Raw genomic sequence first — 26,290 nt, forward strand, 5'->3', positions numbered from 1 at the left:
CTTAATCCTAGCTGCCACATGTATAAAATATCATGTAAGTTGTAGACACGTCAACAATCAATTGTTTAAACCGGAGTCAAAGATAGCAGAACAATAACTGAACATAACGCATACTATATGCAACAGGAAAGTAGGTTCAAAATATTGGGCACCATCAATTAATATACGAGGATCAGAGTTGCTATGAAAAGAAATATCCCCGTGTGTCTTACATTATTATAACATCGTGACAGGAGGATAGCGCATACAAGTTGTATGATCCTAAACTTGGAACAAATAGTGCAATGGATAACCAAGAAAATTTAACGGAAATATACGGATACCAGAGGAATATCAACATCGTTATCTTCATCATCTTCACACGCAACAACAACATCCAAGTGACGGCGATATGGTGGTAGCTCCACCTTGGCCACGTCCCTCGCCAAATCTACTACCCTCTTGTCCATTCGTTCCTTGTGCCGGGGAAACATGCTGTTAAACAGCAGGCAGCTTCCACATGAAATGCTGTAAGCATTCAGTCCCTTGTCTGCAAGCCATTGGATTAGTTCTCTCAATGTAGGATTGTCCTTGATGACCCACCTATCCCAAACAGTCCAGCTCATATCTTGATGTTTGACAACCTTGGGTGGCACTGGCTCAGCCATGGAAAAGAGAGGTAGAGCAAGGTTGGCAAACGTGTTCCGGTAGTCCTCCAGTTTGTGGCCCCCATCAAGAACCTTGTACAGCTCAAGGCAAACCAAACCCGTTGCCATTGCAGTAGTAGTCGCGATTGCAGGAATGATCCTCCCCGCAATAAACTTAGCTTTCAGTTTGTCAACTTCCGGGATACTGTAGTTTCTTGCTCTCATGTTAGCAAGTGCAGCTATAAGGTCCATGTGATAGTTAGTGTCATCGTCCTGCTCAACATCAACAAAAACATCAGTAGGCGAAGTAATCTATCTGAAACTCATGCAATTTATAAGCTACACTATTAGGAGGAATTTTGATGCAAAAAGAATACACAATATTCAAGTTGGAATATAACGAAATTGAGACCTTCTCAAATTGAATAGGTTTCATCCGGAAGCCTGGTGTTAGATTCTTCCGATAGTGCTCCAGCTTTGATATAAGTTCATCGATGACAGCAGCATCATCTATAGAAGCTGTAGAGAGACTAGTCGCCTTCTCATCAGTCACAATTTTGGCATCTTTTTTCGGTTGAAAATCTGGGACCATAACCTTGTCCACTGCTTCACTCAGTTTCTTCGGGTGCTTAGCCCAATCGGGAATAGGTATACCAAATGTCTCAGCACGTAAAATGGATGCAGCCATGATAAAATGGAGATGACTAGGGTCGGTAGAAGAGAACTGCAAGGGATGAGGGAAGCGCTTAGGGGCAGACCAAAAGGGGGCTCCAGAACTGGTCATAGAATCCTCAGGGAAAGTGAAAATCAGTTGTTTTACTCGGTTCGCAAAATAATCTTCAAACCTGGAAAAAGAACAAAGGTCAGAAACTGCAGAGATAAAGGCACCATTATGATAGTTAAACACAATGAAAGAAAAATGGTATCACGTATTACTTTAGGCGTGCCCATGCAATGCAATCTTCAAAAGTTTCACAGCTTTCTCGATCAAGGCACTCCAGAACACGCTCCAAATTGTCTCTGGCTTGAGCATCACCGGCATTTGTTTGTGCAGATGTATATTCACTTGGATTAGAAAGATAAGCATTAACTTCGGCTGGTATTTTCTCAAGCAGACCCTCAAATTCGGACCGTGCCCATGTCAAACAATGATCAATATTATGTGGGAAGGAGTGCAAAGTGCACATTGGTGCTTGTTTCTCTGGAGGATCTCTTGATGCACCATAATTCTCAGTCAGATGGGGAATCACCATCTGAGTGTTACATTTGGCACCAAGGGTTCCTGATTCAAGCAGTGGCTTCTGAAAGTACAAGCATCTCTGATCGACATAAAGTCTTGCATTGATATTGTCAAGTGCATTAATAACCACACTAAGATTCTCCCAGAAAGTGTCATCAAACACATTTTCAGTTTCAGGACCCACACGGTTCTGCAAAGCTTCAACTTGAAGCTGGGAATTTATCGATGCTGCAGCTGTAGCAGCAACAGTGGATTTTGCCTGGCCAATGTTCCAATCACGGAAGAGAAATTGTCTACTAAGGTTACTCTTCTCAATCACATCATCATCAGTGACTGTCAGTTTCCCTTGTTTGTTGCATGAAACTCCCATTAAAGCCAAGTTCTTCAGGAACTCACAACCCAGGGCACCTGATCCCACCAAGAACACATTCGCATCTTCTAGTTTCTTCTGGAATTTATGCCCAAAAACTGAGATCTGGGCATCATAACGTGTATTTAATGGCTTGAGATCACTAGGATCTAGAGGCTCAGTTGGAAGTGATTCCACGGAGTCAAAGTAGAAGAACTGTTAACAAATTAAAGAGAAAAAAAGAGAGAATTAGTGAAAGTGGTGCAGGGGGAGAAGGGAAGGATTGAAAAAGAACTTCCAAAAAATCCAGGAACTAAGATAACAATGCAATGGACAGAATAACAGCAATTGTAACCTGAAAAAGTGGATGAAACTTCCCAGAGCAAGCCTTAACAACCTCCTGCCCAACAATACCCCCAAACATTGCAGCCATGGGATTAAGTTCAGCACCTGCACCAGAAGAAAATTGCTGTAAAAGTTTAGGGTTTATATCTTCCAATTTCCCCTCTCCCATGCTTTCATTTAAATCGGTCGCAATAGATATCAGCCTCTGAGCATCATCTTCTGAACCAGCAAGAGGAAACCTTGCCAATTCAGATCTGAACTTGTCTAATGCTTGGAATGCCAAATGCAACAGAGGCGGTCGCTCAAACTTCGAGAAATCACTAAGAAGAAAATCGCCAGGATCCCTGATAGCCTCGCTCAATGTCTTAAACTTCAAAAGTTTGGGCTGCTTCACCTGAGTGACAATACCACCTCTCTCATAGGGACCGAAGTTTGTTGTGTCCTCGTCGAGAGTAAAGGAATAAGGTCTTGCACTTCTAATTTTTCTTGGCTTGCCATCATTAAGTTCTGTCATGCCCCGTACTTCTGAAAACACAACTAGGTCTCCATCCTGAAACTCAAGCCTTTCATCATCCACACACGAAACAAGGGCAGGGTTATCATTACTAATTGATGCAATGATGCCCGTATGAGGTTCTTCACCATCTACATCAAAAACTGTGAATTCAGGGCCAAAATCACAGAAGACATAACCAAATAGACCTCTAACTTCAGTTCTGATAAATGCTATGGGGGGGTGATGATTGTGGCAGTAATCACTGAACTCCAGTGCATCCTCTAAGCTGGTGTTAGTAAATACCACAGCCTGCATTGAAATAATATAGGGAGTGTCGGCAGGAAATTATGATGTCAGTCATAGTAGAACTTTTACCAGCCCAACATCCAAATGAAAAGTAAAAGGAGATGAAAGATTTAGCAAATTGATATCCCTCAACAGGAACAAACTGCAAGAATCTGGCATGATTGAAGGCAGCAAGTGCACACTACAATCCCAAAAGTCCCAAAGCTTATAAAAATTCTCAGGTTGAACAAACTTGTTTCAATGGGCTAAGTCATGTCTCCTTATATAGAAATACTACCACAAAATGCACAAGTCAATTTGGATACTCAGGCAGCACCAGCCAAAAGTCATAGTAGCAGTTGTATACACATCGACATGAAAATATGCAAATGAATGCAGCATCAGAAGATGTGAGCGAATCCACTTTTACAATTGCAATTATAAACTATGTCTCGGTCCTGAGCAAGTTACAGTCGGCTATACAAATCCTCACTGACCATATTTCTCTATTTTAAAATCATTTCAAGCCAGCATAAGGATACAAACACGCTTCTAAAATTGTGCCATATTGTATCCTAACTTCAACTTGAATCTTTAGGGTAAGATTTCTTGTACGAGTTCATCCCTTCTTCCTCCTGTTTCATTCTTTCTTTGGATTGATTATATCTGTCTTCCTTTGGATCAAATCTTGTTGGGACTATTAATTAGTAGGTTCTTGCATATTTGTTTGGAATTTGACTAATTATATTTGTTATTTCATTCATTCTTTAATTCTACCGATATTGTCCTGGGGTTTGAATGATCGTTGGTGATAACAACAATTCAAGTTATGTTAAATACTTGAGTTTTGTGTTATTCTAATCTGTAAAATTCCTTTATTCTATCTTAGTGGCATATTTGTTTTGTTCTGCTAATTTGTGGTATCAGTCTACAGACATCAATCATGTACAATTTCCACCTTTTCAGAAAAGTTCGAAGAATCAACCTGAGTTTGATCGGTAACCAAAATCCATAAAAACGAGGGATCTCTACCAAGAAAAATGTGTGAGCATGATTCAAATAACAGCTCTTATTAATTCAAAGAAGGATCCACAATAATACTATGTCAATAGGTGAATAATAGTCTAGTTGGACAATTTGACTGTATTACCTCACAAGATAAACATTCCTCCGATCCCAAATTGTATCACTTGGATGACTTTCACGAGGAGACCAAGATGAAAGGTTGAATGTCATTCATTCTAATCTGGTAAGTATATGCTAAAATAGTTGTTGCAAGAAGCGTAATGCATGTCAAATTAAACAAATCATATGCACGAGTAGCATTAGTGGTTAATTAGACCGTATGAAGATGGTAGAATTCACAGAGGCCATTCTTCGGGGATGGACGTAAGCACAAAGTAGGTCAATGAGAATCAGGTGGAGTATTAGTTGATAAAGGTGATTGTAAATATCAACACATAGGTCTACCTTTTATCTTCTAGCATCTCAGAAATGCAATAGCATCCAACTTTGTTTGTGTGTGAGCATGGGTGTTTTTTTTTGGGGTGGGGGGGTGGTGGGGGTGGGGTGGGGGGGTTGTTGTTAAGTGACAGCCACCTTTTGCACGAAGATAACATTCTCAGAATTTTTTGTTTGGTTGATAAATCAAAGTAGATACTTCCGCGGCCAAATACATACACAACCCCTTAAACTTGTCAAGATATCCCATTGAAACACCTTATCTCAGGATGTGACCAACTGAACACCTAATGTTACTTAAAACGGTGAATACACACTGCTGACATGGCAGTGTGGGTGATCTGCACCGCTCTTAAGAAGTGTGAAATGACTTCAAATCGTGTTAAAATGGGCCCAATGAATCGTGTCAGCACAAGAGAAATATATAGCTATTTTCGTTTTAATTATTTTCTTCTCCATCTTCTTCTCTCTTACCGGAAAATCCTCAAAGGCAAAGCTCACCTTTTTCGCTAAAACAAGAAGCTGCAGAACAACATCGCCTAAAATTTCATGGTACTACCAATCATCCGCTGCTCACTCATCCTCTTACAGTGATTTTGCAGAATCTCTAGCCAAAAGTATCACTTCTGAATCAGAATCCATGTCGACCCAATCAAATTCCGCTGACCACCAACAAAATGCACACACGACTACACCACTCTCCACCGGTCAATACAAGCCCCGCCTTCTAAAAAGAAAACAATTTCCAATACTGATTACCTTCAACTGGACATATCCATTTTTCTTCAACCATGAACCCCTAACACCTAAGATCGCTTGCAGATTTGAGCCTCGAATCTTTGTTGATATCATCTGTAGCGAACCAATTCGTTGTTTTTCAATTTTCAGCTTTGAGCTACTTGAAATGGGAAGAAGGCGCTGAATTTTTTTAAAACACATCTGCGATTGTGGAACTGCCATGGAGTAAAAGAACCCAAAAATGGAGAAAAGAGCCAGCAGACGAAGGAAGGGAGGAGGGAGAAACATTGGTATGCAAAAAGTGTAATCTTAAGCCACGTGTTTTTGTTTTATTGGTTACTCTACCAGGGCTCCCCATGTAAATTGCACGGATCTAATTTTTTTTTGGCCAGCTGCTATGAAACGGTCTAATAGACACAGTTTTAAGTGAGATCAAGTGTTCAATAGGTCGCACCCTGACATAAGATGTCTAAATGGAATATCTTGACAAGTTTAAGCGTCTGTCTGTGTATTTGGCCTACTTTTAATTTCAACCATGAGCTTCCAAAAAGTCTATATCACATCTTTTAGATACAGATCTACATAACAAGCTAGTGCATCAGTAATAACAAATAGTTTTCCATGAACAACCAAACTTCTCATGAAAAAAGCTAAAAACCAAAGCAGGCACCTCACCTGGAAATCAGAAAGCTTTTCCTTGGTCAATTTTGTAGTCAAAGTTGAGACAGCTACAGCATTGTTGAGCTCCTGTAGCTTTTGAACAGAAGCAAGTGCTCTGTTCTTACCAACATCACTCTCCGAGAAAATAAAATTGCTCGACAGATCCCACAACTGCACTTCTCCTTCATCATGCAGAGTCACAGACTTTACACCAGCAAGTATAAGATTCTTTGCTGCAATCATGTGGAAATACAGAATCACGCAAAGGCAAAGAGACACTAAAATACCAAATATACCTATTGACATGGCTCCACCAAAAAAAAGTCCAGAATTCGATCATATATAACCTACACTTATTGCTATTGCGACAGATGTTAATAATTACGGGCATATTTAACTTATGCAACATCCTTTTTTTTGCATTACATATACTTTTTAATGCTTCTTCTTCATTTGTGCTTATCATCACTAAAGTGCGTTCTTTAATTGGGCTTAACACTTTCAGCTCATTACTTATGAAACACCTGATAAACACATCCAAGACTAAGCTCCATGTTAGTAGAAAAGTCAACAAAACAGAACCCGGATTCAGAACTCAAAATCTAAGTCTACATTCCCAGATGTTAAAAAAACACAAATGAACACAGGATTAAAAAAAAGGGCAGCCCGGTGCACAAAGCATCCCGCGTTCATGCAGGATCCGCAGAAGGGTCACACCCCAATGGGTGTGATGTCGGCAGCCTGATGCAAGCATCAATGGCTGATCCCACGGCTCGAACCTGTGACCTATAGGTCACACGGAGACAACTTTACTGTTGCTCCAAGACTCCCTTTCGAACACATGAATTTAAAAAGAAAAAAAAAAGGTAACATAATTATGGAATCAACAACCTATAGAACACAGGATAAATTCGAAAACCTAAAAAAATCATTAAGGAACAATAGTCCATACCTGTTTCAGCACCAAGCCCTTGGATCCCAGAGACAAGAACATTAGAAGCAAAAAGCCGCCGCATAGTTTCACGGCCATACACAGCAAGCTGTCGGCTGTGGAGATCCTCATCAATATCATGTGGATTTCCATCATCAAATGCCATTTCTATTACCGACTGTTCACCGGCACTACTGCTGCTAGCGTTACCCTTAAAATTCTTGCCTAGAATCTTGTTAGTACTGCAACCGCTGGTATTCTCTTTGGCACTGGAAGAGATCACACAACTAATTCTATGCTTTTTGAGAACTCTCTCTGGATCACAGCTGCTACTGTTACCGTCGCCGTCAACTACCACGCCTTCTGCAGATCTCTTTCTAGGAAGCATATAGTGCAATAAACTGCTAAAAACTCGGCGAAACCCCATAGAGACAACCAAAATCAGAAAACAATTCAATACATCAAGATCAGGAGACGTAACGTTCAAAAACTCAACGACGATGATAGGAGTTATCAGATCAACAAAGATACCTAACCCTAACGCAGTAAATAGTTTCATTTGCAATTTATTCCAAACATAGTATATCAAGCAAAGAAGCTTATATCCCAACAAGAAAAGGCATACCATATCTTTTCATCTTTTATATCCTAGCAGCAATAAAGGGAAAGAGTGTCATTTGCAATTGATTCCAAATACAGTATATGAAGCAAAGAAGATTGCACCACAGAGCAAAAGCATAATTTGTATTTGTTCTCTTTATCACAAAGATATAATAGTGTATAAAATAGTGTCACTTGCAATTGATCCAAACACAATATATCAAGCAAAGAAGCTTGCATCGCAAAGACAAAAGCATAATTTGTTTTCTATATTAATTTTTTACACGAATAACAAAGGACTGAAGTCTGAACCTCAGTAGATTGTGACGGCAAGAAAGATAAAATAGTGCCATTTGCAATTGATTCCAAATACAGTATATCAAGCAAATATTCTTGCACCACGGAGTACAAGCACGATTTGTACTTTTTAGCTCAATCACAAAGGCTAAATCTCAGCGGATCCTAACATTTGCAATTGATTATAAACACAGTATATCAAGCAAATAAACTTGCACTGCAAAGAGAAAGGCATAATTTGTTTCCTATTTTCACTTTTAATACAAATGGAAAAGCGTAATCTCAATAGATCTCCACAGCAACAAAGATAGATAGTGTCATTTGCAATTGATTCCAAACACAGTATTTCGAGCAAAGAAGCTTCCGCCCGCAAAGACAGAAGCATTATTTATATTCTATTTTCATTTTCCACACAAATAACAAATACTTAGCTGAAATAAATAGTATAATCCGCAATTGACTCCAAAAAATACAGTATATCAAGCAAAGAAGCTTCCACCGCAAGCACAAAAGCTCGATCCGTTTTCTACTTCTTTTTTTACTACGAACAACAAACAGTCTCGGATCGTGAAAGCAAATTTAATCAAAAAATATGATTAGATAGAGAAATTACCGATCGCAGCGGTTGAGAAGAAGTGAACGGAATATGTGCGGAGATCAGTGTGGTGATTACTTGGAGAGGAATTTTCATTCGTGTGAAGAAAAAGAAGCTTCGAGAGGAAGGGGTTGAGAGGTATTTATAGATTTACAGGTGCCTAAGCCTAACTATGGCGAAATGGGTAGCGTTTCCATTACGTCCATCGAGAAAGGAAAGAGAAAAGGTTGACTGGTGTTTTCGTTCTAGAAAGTACCAATTTTAAGAAAATGGTGACAATCCAAGGCACCACGCATTCACAGGTTTATCAAATCCAAATTTATTTTATTTTCGGAAAATACAAATGTCAAGAGCATGTACTATCATTTTATAACCACGATGTGCGGATAATTTAAATATTAATCTTGTAAAGTTATAATCAAATATATCATTTTATTTTAATAAATATTAGTTATTATTTTATTATTTAATATAGTGTGCAGAAATATAATAAAATTTAGAGTAAACCAAAGAATCCACATCATATAGTAATCAAATAAATTGTTTGTTCCTTATTTATTCTTTATTAAATTAGCAAGTACTTAATAGGCGTTTGGACATAAATTCCCAAAAAAAAATTGAAATTGAAATTTCATTATAATTTGAATTGAAGATGAAGTTGTGTTTGGTTATAACTTTTGCAACATATTTGGATTTCTCTTTTTCAACATATTTTGCAACTAAAAACTAGCAACCTTCCCATTTTCAATTGAAAAATTAGTTCTCACCAGTTTTTCAAATTTGAAAATACACTTTCAAGTGAGATTGGAAAACTTGTAAGACTTTGATGAGCAAACACTCTTTTCAAAAAAAAAATTCTTATGTCCAAACATGCTCTTAATACTATACATTTACTAATGTGACTTTTTATTAACTTGTCAATTGACTTAATATTTTGATATTATTTTTCTTTTAATATACATATATATATATATTTTCTTACTTTGCAAATATATTTTTTTAAACTTATGTTATACTCTTCAAAATTCTTCAATTGTCTAAATATATTACTAATAATTTTTTGAATGTTATTTATTTATCTTTTATTTTTTAATTTGTAGCACCCCGGAAAAAAATCGAAGTACTTAAGCGTTATTAAGAAAGTTGACGTGTGCTAATTACATTATTTTGTATGCATGGAAATTACACGGTAGACTAAAGTTTCAAATGAGTACGCACAAGACCTAACTTTGGACGAGCATATCTATATATGTATAAGGAGTTATGTGATGGAAAACCTATCAAATGAAAGGTCTTTGAGTCTAGTTTCTAATGCTTCAAACAGTTTGTCAGTTAGACATTCCTACAAGAAGTTATGGCCAAATAATCAAAGGCTGGCGGAGGAGCCTACAGATGCGAAACATCCGAGGTCGCGTCCGAAAGAATGACTGGCAGTGAAGTGCTTCCATAGCGTCCAAGGCCGCGTACGAAGCCCAAAAATCTAGGCCTATAAATACCAAGTCGGGAAAGAGAGTATTTTGACTATTGGGGGTTAGGGTTCTTGAGGTGAAGGGGCGATTTTAAGCTCAACTCAAGTCCAATCGACCAAGGTAAGTTGTTAATGTTGTTGTGGGTTGATTCTTACTCAATATACATGAGTTCTAACATCATTCTAATATCCAAATTCTAGATTTCATCATCAAATCCTCAAGAACACAAAAATCACCGAAGTTGTGATTTTTCAAGATTGATCTACTAGAGGTAATTTCAATACTTCAAACTCGTTTATTATGAGTAGTTAGAAGTATTTGAAGTATTTGTTACAAGTTTTATTGGTTGAAAGATTGGATTATAAAATTCTAATTCATGGCATGAATAGTACTTTTGAGAAAATAAGAGAGAAGATGAATGGTGAATCTTGGCGATGAAATTGATTGAATACAAAGAACCTATGGAATTATTTATTAGGAAAAGATGGAAGTGATCAACTAAGTAATCATCCGAATTGTATATTTTGCAAGTTTTGATTATGGGTGTCTAACGGGCCGAGTCAGCCCGTTTTCGGACCAGCCCAGACCGGTTAAAACCGAAACCGGCCCGGACAGGTACAAGGGGGCCGGGTGCGGCTGGGTTAAAAGGGTAGGGGGTTTGGTCCGTTCACATTTTGTCAACCAGTTAACCGGACCGGTAAACTCGGTCAACATAAATTACTGTTGAACCGGTTAACCGGTCCGACCCGATTTAAAAGCTATATTTCATTTTTATTTTATTTATTATTTAAGGTTTTAGAGTCTAAGGCAATGCAAAACCTTTGAATTTACTCTTTTTTCGTTAATTTACTTGTTGTTAAATGTAAACCTTTCAATTTGTAAGTTTGAATTTTGAAATAAATGTAGAACTTGCAATTTATAAGTGCAATTTTTTTCCATCTATATTGTATTCTTTATATTATTACTTTATATTAATATAAATTACAATAGGTATACAAAATACGAAAAAATTAAAAAATTAAAAAAAAAACACTAACCCGGCCCGACCCCTTGTACCCGTAACCCTTACGGTTCATTTTTTACCCGGATGAACCCGAACCCATTAAACCCGATAAGCCCCAACGTAACCAGCCCGGACCACAACCCATAGGTTACTAATTTTTCCTACCCAGCTCGGCCCGGCCCACCCGCTAGACACCCATAGTTTTGATTATGAAAGATGATGAATATTAACTTGGTGACATTGGACAATTGATGTAGTATCATTAATGACTTTGAATGGGTATTAAAATATAAGAATGAAGTTGAATGGTCTAGCTTGTAAATCTATTTGGTGATTTTAGTTGTTGGAGGCTTGTAGCAAGTTTATGAGCCATATATGGATATTGATTAATATCTTAAGTCATATTTTGATGTAATTAGGATATCTAATTGCAGATATCGACTTATTGGTGAGGTTGAGCTTTTTAATCAACATTGGAATGATGGAAGACGATTAAAAGCTTGTGAATGTTAATAAAGCGAAAACGAGGTAAGTTGATTAAAACTTATTCTTATTGAGGGACTTTCTCTAAAAGCATGTTTCAAGTTAATACTTAAGTTGTTTGAAAATGTGATTTCATGCTTGTAGGGACAAACAAGTACGGATATCTCCATGTACTAAATATTATGTTGCATACGTAGTGTCATGCCATTTTGTAAAATTTTATTTTAAATCTTGTTGGCAAAATAACACTCAAGGTAAATGTTATAAGTTTTTATCAAAACTTACGTATTGACAAGAGTATACATATTTGAGTGCTAAAGATAAGTTTTCATGGAAAGTATTTCTTTTGAAAATTGATGTGCAGAATAGTTTTTGTGATATCTTTTAAAGATTGATGTTAAATTGCAAACGGCTTTAGCATGTAAAAGGTTGTTTATTTAATTTTTGTTCAAATAATTTAGATTTTCTATAAATGCTATGATTTGATAAAAATAGATCCTTTGAATCTACTATGCTATGAATCTATTTTTGAAGTATCAAATATTTTGGGAGTTACTCGTGTTCACCGAGATTGACTTCAGATATATTGTGTTCGTTGTCATGAAACTACACGTGCCGGTATAGGCGTAGATGACCACTTTGTGGTATAGACTATGACAGAGTGCTCTCCCTCGAGAGAGTATTATTTTGTGCTATTATTGGCATGGCTGAGTCAATTCGTACGGCACTACGATGAGACAACCTGGGCAAGTAAGGTATATGATACTTGCCGCTAGGTACATAACCTAGTTGACTTTTTTATGTCGGTGATAGTATAGTACTCCCAGTGAAAGGTAAGGATGATTTTCTTATTTTTAGGCCTAGGGAGCCGAAAGTGATTTCGATGACTTAAAGCATATGAAATGATTTTGTACGGCTTATCCAAGATCTTGGATTGATGTAAATGTTTTAAAAGTTTATATTGTTTTATATTTCACTTGATTGTTATTTAAAATAACAAGGGTCATGAATTGATAAAATTTCTTATCGTTTTATATCAAATATTGGTGCATTATTTTTTATAAAGTTTGTCCCAAGAACTTAAGTTAGAGAGAGTCTATGACACTTATTGAGTACCGCTGTGGTGTACTCAACCCTTAGGGGCTCCCCTCCAGGGCCCTGCTTACTTTACACATTTCAGGATGATGTATGATACGTGGCATGCGGTCGGGCCAGGATGACTCTCCTTCCGAGGTATTATGAAGCACCACTTTTATTTCGTAGTAGCTATCATGTTCTTCTTTATTTTATTTTGTTGGAATTACTCCAACCGTTGGTTCTATTCTTTGGTATAGAGGCCCCATAAATAGTAATAAAAGGTTGTAGTAACGGGGTTGTACACGACATTCATGAAAGTGTATTTATTTTACTTAGTCTCATTGTTATTATTATGAAATGGCGTCATATGCGATTTTGAATCGGAAAATATTTTATCATTTAACTTGAAAATGTATAAGATTTTCAAGGAGCTTCCGCAGTTAAATTGTTCATGCATATGATTTGGGTGCATCACATGGTTTGGTTCGCTCGGGTAGGGTAGTGTGCCGGATGCTGGTAACGTGGTTTTGGGTTGTGACATAATTAATTCAAAATATAAATATCATAAAATTATCTTTATCCCCTCTTTTCATACATTCTTTTCTACTGTAATATTTGATTAGTTATCTCATTTTATAGTTTACTGAAAATTTAAATAATGTAATATATTTTTACTAAATTCTAATTTTGAATTCATCAAAGCTATAAAGAGATAAGCCTTTTATTATTTTTATAAAAAAATTTGTCAATATTTCTAATTATTATTATTTTGGGTTATATATATAATATGTTTATCTTCGTATAAGTATCTTTATATTTTTATATTTTTTATTATGAAATTATGAGTTTTGTTTAATTACTAAAATTTCCTACCTGAGAAATTTAATTATCTATATACATTTTTACGCTATTTTTTTTTTGTATTCTTCTTTTATAACTATTTGTTTATTATGATTTTAGTTATATGTATATGTATAACATTTCTCATCATAATTCTAATTATAAGTCATATATTATATATATATTCCCATTAATTTTTTTTGTTCCTTGCCTATGTAATTGTATTAACCATTACTTAATATTATTAAATTGTCATATGAATTTTTAATAAATTACCAGATTAATATAATACAATGAATATAATTTTGTATTACTCTTGAAATTTAACTTGACTTTATCGTGTATGACTTTCTCATAATTATTTCGATATTTAAATTTATCAGTAATATTTTCGAGTATTATTTATTTGCTTAATTTTATATTACTCTTGAAATTTAACTTGACTTTTGTTACACCCCATGTTTTCGTACGTAAAAGTATGCCATAAGAAAATTGGTGAAAGCTCGAAAATGAGATATTACATCCCGCATTTTCGTACGTTAAAGTTTCATCGTAAGTTAATCGACGTAAGTTCGGGAATGAGATTATAAGCATTATGCTATTTCAAACAAGTGATGAGTAAATTAGTGAAGTTGAGAGGGTAAGCAAGTCGAAGAAAATGAATTTCGTCAAGGTTTGACATTTTGGGATAAAATACGGGCCGAGCTAAATACCTGGTATTTATGTACTAGTACCATACAAGGTACCCCATGGCCATGATAGTAAGGTGTATAAGGTGTGTTAAAAGTGAGTAGTATTTTAAGTAATTTGAGATAATTCTTAATTATGTGGGTAATTGGTTAATTATTGGTTAATGGGAGATTAACAAGTTGATTAAGGAATTGTGTACAATTAACTAAGGTCTTTGGATAAGCTCAAGGTCCAAAAACGTGGCAGCCCCATAACAATAATATGACTCATAAAAAGTCTTGCAAGATGTCAGATTTTGAAGAATAAAGTGGCTAGTCACCACTTGAAGTGGGATCGCATCCCATTCAAGCTCACTTTAAGATTAGAGACCATTTTGGCTTTGTTTTGTCTCTTATAATTTCCAGGAGATGCAAGCTACTTGTTCTTTCCATAAGGAACTTACATTAGACCATAATTGAAGAAAATCATAATATGTTCCTACCCCAGTACCAAATTACCACGATGGAACACTTAGCGGGTGTTGGTTTTATGTTACTATTGTGAAATTTTGCAATATTAAGGGAGTACGGTATAATTTCTCTCAAGAGAATCGACTCATGTATGTTAAGGCTATCCCTTATTTTCTTTTGGCATGATCCATACGATACAAACGAAACGAGCAAATGCACAACTTCTATAAATGACTCTATTCATAGAAGTATTAGAATTGCCTATGTTCTTGAATTCCCATGTATCTTATTATTCTATCATGTGTCATGGTCTCAAAAAATACATAAGTTGATAAAGTTTATTTCATGATATTAATCAGAGGCATCAGTCTTATGACGTACCGAGAGACTTTATTAACGTATTTCGTTCATGCATTTATATATGCATATTGACCCATGATCATATAACGTTATATACGCGTATATATATGTATATATATATGTATATGGGATATGGGAAATGTTATGGCGTTATATACGCACTACCACCTGATCAGCTGGTATACGTTGATGATTTGCCCACAATGGCCGAGATGATATGATGGTATGCCCTCAGAGGCTTGATGATGTTATGAACACATGTACCTATGCACGACATGACATTCATATGCATATGCATGGCACTATAAGTATTTCATGATTTATAGAGTTATCCAGACTTACATGTTGAGTCATTTACTCTATATTTCTTCCATGTCTATTATGTACTTATTTATGTATCTTACATACTCAGTACATTATTCGTACTGACGTCCCTTTTGCCTGGGGACGCTGTGTTTCATGCCCGCAGGTCCCGATAGACAGGTCGAGAGCCCTCCAAGCAGGCTATCAGTTCAGCGGAAGATGTTGGTGCACTCCATTTGCTTCGGAGTTGCTTAATTGGTTAGTATGATTTAGACATGTATTGTTTGGTATGGCGGGACTCTGTCCCAACCTTTATGAAAATTGTGTATTCTTAGAGGCTTGTAGAGATGTCATGTACGTAAAAGATTGTATTGCATTGTCGGCCCATGTTCAGTACACGAGTGGTTATTTTGGTCTTATAGGCCCGTATTTCATATGTATAAGTTTGTATTCCCTCATGCTTTACTCTGGTTCATTTAAACTATGATAGAATAATATGAAAGATATGTTACGTTGGTACTCGGTTGAGTAAGGTACCGGGTGCCCGTCGCGGCCCATCAGTTTAGGTCGTGACAAAAGTGGTATCAAAGCAGTTCTATCCTAGGGAGTTTACAAGCCGTGTCTAGTAGAGTCTTGTTTATGGGTGTGTCGTGCACGATACTTATAAGCAGGAGGCTACAAGGCATTTAGGACTTTCACTCTTTCTTCATACTCTAGATCGTGTGGTAGATCTCAGTTGTAAGAACTCAATTTCCTAAACTCTATCTTACTTATAGTACGACGATGCCTACATCCAGAAAGATGGTTGGTAAGAGACACAGATGTGGAAGAGTTGAGTTAAAGGAACTCAATTTTTGCATCATGCTTATGATGGATAAAGATGAGGTATTCAACAGATCGTGTGTATACTAAGATGTGTAAGCTTCTTGATAAGTATTCTTAAGGCAAGAATATCTATTCACCCCTAGGGTGAAAGGCAATTAGAGATTCAGAAGATAGATAGAAGTTTCAACAAGTAAACGAAGCAAGATGAAGAAGGGTACGAGGTGCCCAGTTAATGAAAATTATATGTATTTACAATTCAGGCAGAGGAATATAAGCCTTTTGAGTTACCTTCAACAATAACAGAGGTATGTACAATTGGCCACACCTATCTTTTTTTTACCCTATGGGGGCTAACAGAAGTAGTATAAGAGAATGACGGATATCAGGATTCGACTAGGGTTAAAGTAATCCAAAATGGTGAATGGATTATTTGTGTTAGTTGGCATTTCCGAAGGACATTGAAAATGTGCTAATAGTCTCCTTGTGAGACACCCAGATGGTGCACTCTAAAATAGTACAGATAGATATGAGTACTACAAAGATAGACACTAGAATCTTGGAAAGGATAAATATTACCTTAGTATGACTTCCGTCCCAAGTAGAGCGAGAATGTTAGACAACCCGAAGAGCTAGGGGATGGAGCAAGGGGAGCTAAAAGCAAAAGAATGTCTTGTTGGGATTTTCAGAATAAAGTGATAGACATAAATGTTAGCGGGAAATAAGAAGAGAGATAATGAAGCATTATGAGTAAGATGTGATATGGCAACGGTAGATCAAAAAGAAAAATGATGACAGTATTTCAGAGTCTATAGACAAGGAAAGGAAAATACGAGAGGTAATAGGACTTGGGGCAACAAAAGAGTATAGGCCCTAAAGTAATATCCTCAATTCGAGAAAAAAGTTTGTGACTTCAAAGCGACTACCAGAAGGAAAAGTTAGACCCTAGAGTAATAGAAATAAGTATGAGCTAGTGAACAAGATAAACTAAACATGAATTAGGAACTGAATGATTTGATAGTGGTCGGCATCATGAGAATTCAGAGATTGCGTTCCGGCGATAATAGAATGGACAACAGAAGAAGATTCATGAAAAATTAAGAGAATGGTCATTCAAGAAGACGCTTCCCTAAAGCAAGCAATGTGAGCAAAGTTCAGCTTAAGGGACTATATGTGCCAATTATACTAAGTGTCACCCTCGTGAGTAAGGAATTTTGTTATCCTTGGTACATAAGGATTACCGCAAGGTGAGTAACGGTCATCAATGATGTGAGAAGATGCCAAAGATGAAGAGGTAAAACATCTATAGGTAGATCATCGTGGCTCAAACTCTTAGTACTCCTCTAAAGGGGGGATATTGAGAGATGTGGTGTTAAGTCAAAATTAAGTGGTTCCAGTAACTACGGATTGGTAAAGGAAGAATGCAATAAAAATGAGAAAGGAATGAGCTTTCACTCATTCGAATCCTACAGATATGCTACGATTCCAGAATAGTATGCAAGTACGACGCCAAGGAAAGGAGGTAAGGGTTCCTGCCCTCGATGTTATTGATAAATAAGGAGTCAGTGCGAGAGGTAAGTTAAGATAAGGAAATAAACCAAGAAAGATTACGTAGAATATTGATATGAGAATGAGCCAATAAGTAGTTAATAGTTTATTCAGGAAGAGCCTAGTTAGGGCTAGATAAGAGGTTGCAGACAAATCAACGGATCGTGCAAGATAAACATAGGGAACCCCAACATGGGGAATTCAGCCTTGCAGTTATGACATCGTGACCCTTGAGAAATATTCAGATAGGAGTTGGAGTAGTTAAATGTATCGTATGAGTGTTACGGAAATAAAAGAGAGTGCCACTGGGAAGATAGTTCAGTTCAGAAGCAACCCTACAAACACAAGGGCGTGTAGGTAAGTAACTACGGGAATTGTAGGCGAGGAAGGACATCAAAAATTTTATTGGGTATATGATGTAATAAGCTCGCAGCTTTACAAGAGTCAGAGGGTCCTCCCTAAGTACTACAGTGAAAGACTGGCTAGGGAGATAAGGAAGAAGGCTTCAACCTAAGCATAGTAACTTGAAGGAGAAATGGTCATGTAAAAATAGTCTCACTCCAACATTGTATGCACTCCCTAAGAAAGTGGCATCTATCATGACTAATGAACAAGAAGTAAGTGATATTCGAGATTATATGGGTTACATAGGATTCTAGTATTCGTGAGCACCAAGATAAGCCAAGTATGCACACAACAAGGGGCAGAACGACCAGGAAGAGTAATACCTTACGTTTAAAGAAAGCTAAGAAGGAATGAAATGAATTATTTGACCAATGATCCCGAGTTAGCTATGTTATGAACGCACTTAAGATTTCAGAGTAGTATCCATGCGACATATATGTTGACAATCATATAGTCGTAGAAGACTCCAATATAATTTAAAAGAAAGAATTCAGTCCAGGTCATAGACAAAGGATTGAATTGTTAGAAGATTGTATCATGGATATTCCATAGCTTCCATGAAGGGCTAAAGTAATAAGTAATACCATGAGCTGCAGATTGGAAGATAGCTTAAGCCTACATAAAGGCTGATCAGAAGGAAGAAGAAACTAAAGAGTTACATCAACCAAATAAATCAGGAGTCTGATTATTGGACCCAGAAAATTATAAAAATTGTGATTAAGAACATTGCAGGATCACTCTCAATATCAGAGCTATAAGAGAGAAAGTACAACAACCATATTCAATAATAGCTCTACGATAAAGCCAGTTAGAAAAGTAACAGCCTTATAAGAAGTCAGTATGAAGCTCCCACCAGATTGAAGTATTGTAATAAAGCTCCAAGTTGTGGATTTGAATCATACCTATATGGAAGGGAGGTTATGAAAGAGATACAAGATGTGATGCGAGATTTTAAGGTAAGTAAGGTAAAGGTAAACAACGTACAAGATACTCAAATGCAAAAGGCTGTGAATAGTCCATACTTCGGTTAGAAGGTTAAAAGCACGGGGATTCAGTATCCAGGAATGATAGCAGCATTGTTAATGGTATGCTTTCCAGCCTATAGTTTCTAGGTACCGAGAGATCTAGTTTAGGGGGTAAAATAAGAGTTAGAGACGATATGATGTCTCGCTTGATATTCCAGAATAATACAAGGAAATTTATGGTGCAAGCAAGGTTACGAGTAGTATAAATGGTATATGTAGGTCACAAGCTAAGGTATGATAGAGCGACAAGGTTTTAGGAAGACAAGAGTAAGAACAAGAAAGGGTGAGTGAGAAAGTGACGAAAATAGATAAATCCTCAGGATTAAGCCCATGAAAACAAGAAGAGCAGTTGGTTTCTTTACGTTATAGAAAGCTCATTATAGCCTGAATGAACTCAAAGGAGTCTAAGACTAATAACATTTAGAAGAGATGGAATGCTGCCCTGGTAATAGAATAAGAGTGTAATTGTGATAGATAAAGGATGACGTTTGGGCCTTCGATTGAGTAATGGTCTAACAAAGAAAAGAAAGGGATCTCATGAATTAGACAAGATTAAAATACCCACGCAAGGTGAATCACATTGGGATACTATGAGATACAGTTATGAAAGCATGGTATCGCCCTAGGTGGATCAGTCTAATCATTTCAGATGTTCCTCGATGAAATGTGAACCCTAGCGGCAGCGTTACATAAAAGGTTAATTATCAGGGGTAGATTATAGATCAATATTAAGGTGAATCAACAATGGATGGATAAAAGTTATAAAGTATGAGATGAGATTGGTCGTCATTCTTAAGATGATTAGTAATGTGGAAGCATTAAAGGACATAGATTTATACATATTGGATAAGCAATGAAAGTAACCTGTAATTTGGTAGCAGACCTCAGTAACGAGAAATTGAGGTAAGAGTTATGGTATAGTATGACCTACTTAGATGCAGTAAAGTCATACGGATGAATAACCGGGTTTATGAAATAAGATATAGCAATATTCGTAAGTTCGACAAAATACTGAGCGAAGAACTTCAATAATGGCTAAAAATCGGAGGAAAAAGGAAAAAGAGACGCATAAGCACAGTTACAAGGTCAGAGTCGTACATGCTGCATGATAGAAGGTAGAAATAGTTATGAGACTGGAAGGATTCCGACCATAAGTCGCGGTGTGAGAAAGAGGCCTAAAGGGGAGAATGCCCTGGCCTTTAGATTCATTCACAGAACAATTGCCTAAATGACAAAAAGATTTTAAATTATTCAGAAGAGCTATGGGTTATGAGAATGATAAGTAAATCAGTCAACATTCGAGGATAAATGTTCCAAAGGGGGAATGATGTTACACCCCATATTTTCGTACGTAAAAGTATGCCATAAGCAAATTGGTGAAAGTTCGAAAATGAGATATTACATCTCACATTTTTGTACGTTAAAGTTTCGTCGTAAGTTTGGGAATGAGATTATAAGTATTATTCTATTTCAAACAAGTGATGAGTAAATTAGTGAAGTTGAGAGGGTAAGCAAGTTGAAGAAAATGAATTTCGTCAAGGTTTGATATTTTGGGATAAAATACGGGCCGAGCTAAATACCTGGTATTTATGGACTAGTACCATACAAGGTACCCCATAGTCATGATAGTAAGGTGTATAAGGTGTGTTAAAAATGAGTAGTATTTTAAGTAATCTGAGATAATTCTTAATTATGTGGGTAATTGGTTAATTATTGGTTAATGGGAGATTAAAAAGTTGATTAAGGAATTACGGACAATTAACTAAGGTCTTTGGATAAGCTCAAGGTCCAAAAACGTGACAGCCCCCCATAACAATAATATGACTCATAAAAAGTCTTGTAAGATGTCAGATTTTGAAGAATAAAGTGGCTAGTCACCACTTGAAGTGGGATCGCATCCCATTCAAGCTCACTTTAAGATTAGAGACCATTTTGGCTTTATTTTGTCTCTTATAATTTCCAGGAGATGCAAGCTACTTGTTCTTTCCATAAGGAACTTACATTAGACCATAATTGAAGAAAATCATAATATATTCCTACCCCAGTACCAAATTACCACGATAGAACATTTAGCGGGTGTTGGTTTTATGTTACTATTGTGAAATTTTGCAATATTAAGGGAGTACGGTATAATTTCTCTCAAGAGAATCGACTCATGTATATTAAGACTATCCCTTCTTTCCTTTTGGCATGATCCGTATGATACAAACGAAACGAGCAAATGCACAACTTCCATAAATGACTCTATTCATAGAAGTATTAGAAGTGCCTATGTTCTTGAATTCCCATGTATCTTATTATTCTATCATGTGTTCATGGGTCTCAAAAAATATGTAAGTTGATAAAGTTTATTTCATGATATTAATCAGAGGCATAATGGTCTTATGACGTACCGAGAGATTTTATTAACGTATTTCATATGCATTTCATGCATTTATACATGTACATTGACCCATGACCAGTTGACATTATATACGCGTATATGTATATATATGTATATGGGATATGAGAAAAGTTATGGCGTTATATACGCACCACTACCTGGTCAGCTAGTATACGTTTATGATTTTTCCACAATGGCCGAGATGATATGATGGGATGTCCTCAGAGGGTTGATGATGTTATTAAACCTATGCATGACATGACATTCATACGCATATGCATGACACTATAAGTATTTCATGATTTACAGAGTTATCCAGACTTACAGGTTGAGTCATTTACTCTATTTTTCTTCCATGTCTGTTATGTTCTTATTTATGTGCCTTACATACTCTGTACATTATTCGTACTGACGTCTATTTTGCCTGGGAATGCTGCATTTCATGCCCGCAGGTCCCCATAGACTGGTCAAGAGTCCTCCAAATAGGCTATCAGCTCAGCGGAAGATATTGGTGCACTCCATTTGCTTCGGACTTGCTTGATTGGTTAGTATGATTTAGACGTGTATTGTTTGGTATGGCGGGACTCTATCCCGACCTTTATGAAAATTATGTATTCTTAGTGGCTTGTAGGGACGAGTGTAAGGGGAGCTTTTAGAAGCTCAAGACAGCTCTGACTATGGCACCAATGTTGGTTTTGCCCATAGATTCAGAGCCTTATACAGTTTATTGTGATGCATCTTGTATTGGACTTGGTGCGGTACTGATGCAGGATGGCAAAGTCATTGCCTATGCTTCACGATAGTTGAAGATTTATGAGAAGAACTATCCAGTTCATAATTTAGAGTTAGCAGCCATCGTTCATGCATTGAAGATTTAGAGGCATTATCTGTATGACATGGCATGTGAGGTGTCCACGGATCACAAGAGTCTGCAGTATTTATTCAAGCAGAAGGAGCTAAATTTGAGGCAGAGAAGGTGGTTGAAGCTATTAAAGGACTATGATATCACCATCTTATATCACCCGGGAAAGGCCAATATGGTGGCCGAAGCTTTGAGTAGGAAGTCAGCCAATATGGATAGTCTTTCTTATATTCCAGTCGGTGAGAGGCCGCTTGCTTTGGATGTTCAGGCTTTGGCCAATTAGTTCGTGAGGTTGGATGTTTCTGAGCCCAGTCGGGTGTTAGCCTGCACGACCACTCGTTCTTCTTTATTGGAGCGTATCCTTGATCGGCAGTATGATGATCCCCATTTGTGTGTTCTTAGAGACACGGTGCAGCACAGATGTGCCAAGCAGGTTACCTTAGGTGATGATGGAGTTTTGAGATTGCAGGGTTGAGTTTGTGTGCCTAATGTGGATGGTCTTCGAGAGTTGATTTTAGAGGAGGCCCATAGCTCCCAGTACTCTATTCATTCGGGCACCGCAAAGATGTATCAGGATTTGCGGCAGCATTATTGGTGGCGGAGAATGAAGAAGGATATATTTGCATATGTGGCTCAGTGTTTGAATTGTCAGCAGGTTAAGTATGAGCATCAGAGGCCTGGTGGTTTGTTCCAGAAGATTGAGATTCATGAGTGGAAGTGGGAGCGAATCACTATAGACTTCGTTGTTGGACTCCCACAGATTCAGAGGAAGTTTGATGCAGTGTGGGTTATTGTTGATAGGCTGACCAAGTCAGCGCATTTCATTTCTGTGGCAGTCTCATATTCTTCCGAGAGGTTAGCTGAGATCTATATTCGGGAGATTGTTTGTCTTCATTGTATGCCCGAGTCTATTATTTCGGACCGAGGTATGCATTTCTGGAGAGCAGTTCAGTGAGAGTTGGGCACACGGGTTGAGTTGAGCATAACATTTCATCCTCAGACGGACGGGCAGTCTGAGTGGACTATTCAGATTTTGGAGGATATGCTCCGAACTTGTGTTATTGACTTTGGAGACTCGTGGGATCAGTTTTTGCCTTTAGCAGAGTTTACCTACAACAACAGCTACCAGTCGAGTATTCAGATGGCTCCTTATGAGGCTTTATATGGCAGGTAGTGTCGGTCTCCGGTTGGATGGTTCGAGCCGGAAGAGGCTCGGTTGTTGGGTACAGATCTGGTTTAGGATGCCTTGGACAAGGTCAGGATTATTCAGGATAGGCTTCGTGCAGCTCAGTCCATGCAAAAGTGTTATGCCGACCGCAAGGTTCGAGATTTGGCATTCATGGTCGATGAACGGGTATTGCTTCGAGTGTCGCCTATGAAGGGCGTGATGAGATTTGGGAAGAAGGGCAAGCTTAGCCCTAGGTTCATTGGCCCGTTTGAGATTCTAGACCGAGTGGGAGAGGTGGCTTATAGACTTGCATTGACGCCGAGCTTATCAGCTGTGCATCCAGTGTTTCATGTGTCCATGTTTCGAAAATATCACGACGATTCATCCCACATGTTAGATTTCAGCACTGTCCAGTTGGACAAGGACTTGTCTTATGAGGAGGAGCCGGTAGCTATTCTAGACCGGCAGGTTCGCTAGTTGAGATCTAAGAGTTTTCCTTCTGTTCGTGTTCAGTGGAGAGGTCAGCCCGCCGAGGCATCGACCTGGGAGTCCGAGTTCGATATGTAGAGTCATTATCCCCATCTTTTCCCCGACTCAGGTACTTCCTTCTTATGTCCGTTTGAGGACGAACGATTGTTTTAGAGGTGGAGAATAGGTCATCACTTGTTTTAAAAGTAAATTATGTGTTTCGAGGTCTTAAAAACCTCTTTCAGCATCATCTCGATTCGCGTGCGTAGTCCGGGCGCGTAGCCGGAAAGCTATTATGTGAAAAATCTATAAAAATATTAAAATTTTGACTTAAAATTTATTTAAGTTGACTTCAGTCAATATTTTGGGTAAGCGGACCCGAACCCATGATTTGACGGTCACGGAGGGTCTGTGGAAAAATATGGGACTTGGGCGTATGCCCAGAATCGAATTCCGAGGTCCCAAGCCCGAGAAATGAATTTTTAAAGAAAATTGTTTTCTGAAAATTTCTATGTGTTTTGGAAATGAAATGCATTCAGAATTTGATGGTATCGGGCACATATTCTAGTTCCGAAGCCCGGTATAAGTCTTATATGTGAAATTAGATAAGTCTGTTTAATTTGGTAAGAAACGGATGTCATTTGACGTGATTCGGACCTTAAATGCAAAATTTGATATTTTAAGAAGTTGAAATATTTCATTGATTTTGAGGTTTAATTCGTTGTTTAAGGGGTTATTTTGGCGATTTGATCGCACAGATAAGTTCATATGATGTTTTTGAGTTAGTGTATCTGTTTGGGTTGGAGCCCCGAGGGCTCGGGTGAGTTTCGAATGGGTTTAAGAAGGTTTTGTACTCATAAAAAGTTTTAGGTTGTTCAGTTTCTGATGTTCTGATATGTCCTTCTTTGCGTTCGCGGGAGGACCCTCGCGAACGCGATGAGTTAGTCAGGCTGAAGGAGATTTCCTTCTACTCGAATGCGAGACCCAGGTTGCGAACGCGAAGCTTTAGGGGATTTTCGTTCGCTAATGCGGGCCTGGTAACGTGAACATGAAGGCTTATGGGCCTGGTCCTGGGCAGGGGGAGGGGTATTTTACCCTACGCGAACGCGTCCACCCGAATGCGAATGCGAAGGATCTAGGGGATGGAGCTCTATGAATGCGAGCCTTGTTTTGCGAACACGATGGTTTATTTGGCCTGACCTATCGCGAACGCGACAGGCCTATCGCGAACGCGACAGGCCTATCGCGAACGCGATGGAGGCCTGTCCAGTGGTTTTAAAAGAGAACCAAAATGGGATTTAGCCAAAATTTCAAACTTCTTCTTCCAAACTCCAAATTGGGCGATTTTTGAAAGGGGATTTCACCACCAATTCATAGGTATGTAATCTTAGACTCATTTTCTTCAATTTCCATTAACACCCATTAGATTTCTAGGCTTAAATCATGTTCTTAAGGGTAGAAAATTAGGGATTTGGGTAAAGTTAGGGATTTTGTATAATTATGATTTAGACCTCGTTTTGGGGTCAAATTTTAGAAATAATTATATATTTGGGCTCGTGGGTGAATGGGTGATCAGGTTTTGGTCCGAACCTCATGTTTTGACCCAGCGGGCCCGATGTCAATTTTTGATTTTTTGGAAAGAATGATGGGAAAGCTATAATTAAGCATTGGAATTGGATTTTTTAGCGTTTATTGATGTTATTAAGTCGATTATGTCTAGATAAAATTGATTTGGAGCCGTATTCAAAAGGAAAAGCGGTGTTTGAGGCTTGAGTTGGCCATGAAAGTTCGAGGTAAGTGTTTGGTCTAACCTTAGCTTGAGGGATTAGGAGTTGTGTCCTATTTGATACTTATTTCTTGTTGAGTATGACGTATATGCATGGTGACGAGTATCTATACGTTGGTTTCAAGCATAATTGTGAGTCTTGAATTGTTATTTATTGTGTTCTTAAATAATATTACGGATGCTTAAGTTGATGACTCACTGTATTGAGAAAGGATCGTGATTATTCCCTTGGAAATTACTTATGACTGAGTATTGGTGTTAGCTGAGGTAGTTAGATGTTGAAACAAGTTTGGTTATAGCTGTTTCTCCCTTGCCGGGATGTTGTTACTTATACTGTCGATTCCCTTGCCGGGATAGTGTAGTCCTTTATTGATCCCTTCCCGGGACTCTTGCTATAATTGTTGTTGATTATATATGTGGATCGGGTTGCACGCCACAACAATGATATATTTAGATCGGGTTTTACGCTGCAACAATGATATATTTGGATCGGGTTGCCCGCCGCAACACTATTATATTTGGATCA

The 26,290-nt window shown here is 37.6% G+C and overlaps 1 protein-coding gene across 3 annotated transcripts; it reads right to left on the reverse strand.

Annotated features, from left to right (window-relative positions):
• Positions 1-131: 131 nt before the first annotated feature.
• On the reverse strand, positions 132-8,964 carry LOC104247781 (ubiquitin-activating enzyme E1 1). 3 transcript variants are annotated; one of them, XM_009803873.2, is made up of 7 exons: positions 8,642-8,964; positions 7,153-7,535; positions 6,216-6,433; positions 2,571-3,365; positions 1,563-2,431; positions 1,039-1,471; positions 132-899 (listed from the first exon to the last, which is right to left on the reverse strand). In XM_009803873.2, the coding sequence occupies exons 2-7, from the start codon at positions 7,517-7,519 to the stop codon at positions 303-305; spliced, it is 3,279 nt and encodes a 1,092-aa protein (XP_009802175.1). In that variant the 5' UTR covers positions 7,520-7,535; positions 8,642-8,964; the 3' UTR covers positions 132-302. The 3 variants fall into 3 exon arrangements, with proteins under 3 accessions (XP_009802175.1, XP_009802176.1, XP_009802174.1); XM_009803874.2 differs by having other exon boundaries at positions 7,153-7,532; positions 8,642-8,771; XM_009803872.2 differs by lacking the exon at positions 8,642-8,964 and having other exon boundaries at positions 7,153-7,821.
• Between the last annotated feature and the right edge of the window lie 17,326 nt (positions 8,965-26,290).

The sequence above is a fragment of the Nicotiana sylvestris genome, chromosome 2, assembly GCF_000393655.2.
Source record: "Nicotiana sylvestris chromosome 2, ASM39365v2, whole genome shotgun sequence".
NCBI lineage: Eukaryota > Viridiplantae > Streptophyta > Magnoliopsida > Solanales > Solanaceae > Nicotiana > Nicotiana sylvestris.

What these genes read in the sequence shown, in the direction of transcription:
- LOC104247781 (XM_009803872.2), bottom strand. Translation starts at nt 7,759, where the DNA reads ATGGTATGCCTTTTCTTGTTGGGATATAAGCTTCTTTGCTTGATATAC. An exon ending in AAAAGCTTTCTGATTTCCAG is followed by an intron (nt 3,366 to 6,215) that starts GTGAGGTGCCTG and finishes ATTTCAATGCAG; the next exon opens with GCTGTGGTATTTACTAACAC. An exon ending in ATTGCATGGGCACGCCTAAA is followed by an intron (nt 1,472 to 1,562) that starts GTAATACGTGAT and finishes TTCTTTTTCCAG; the next exon opens with GTTTGAAGATTATTTTGCGA.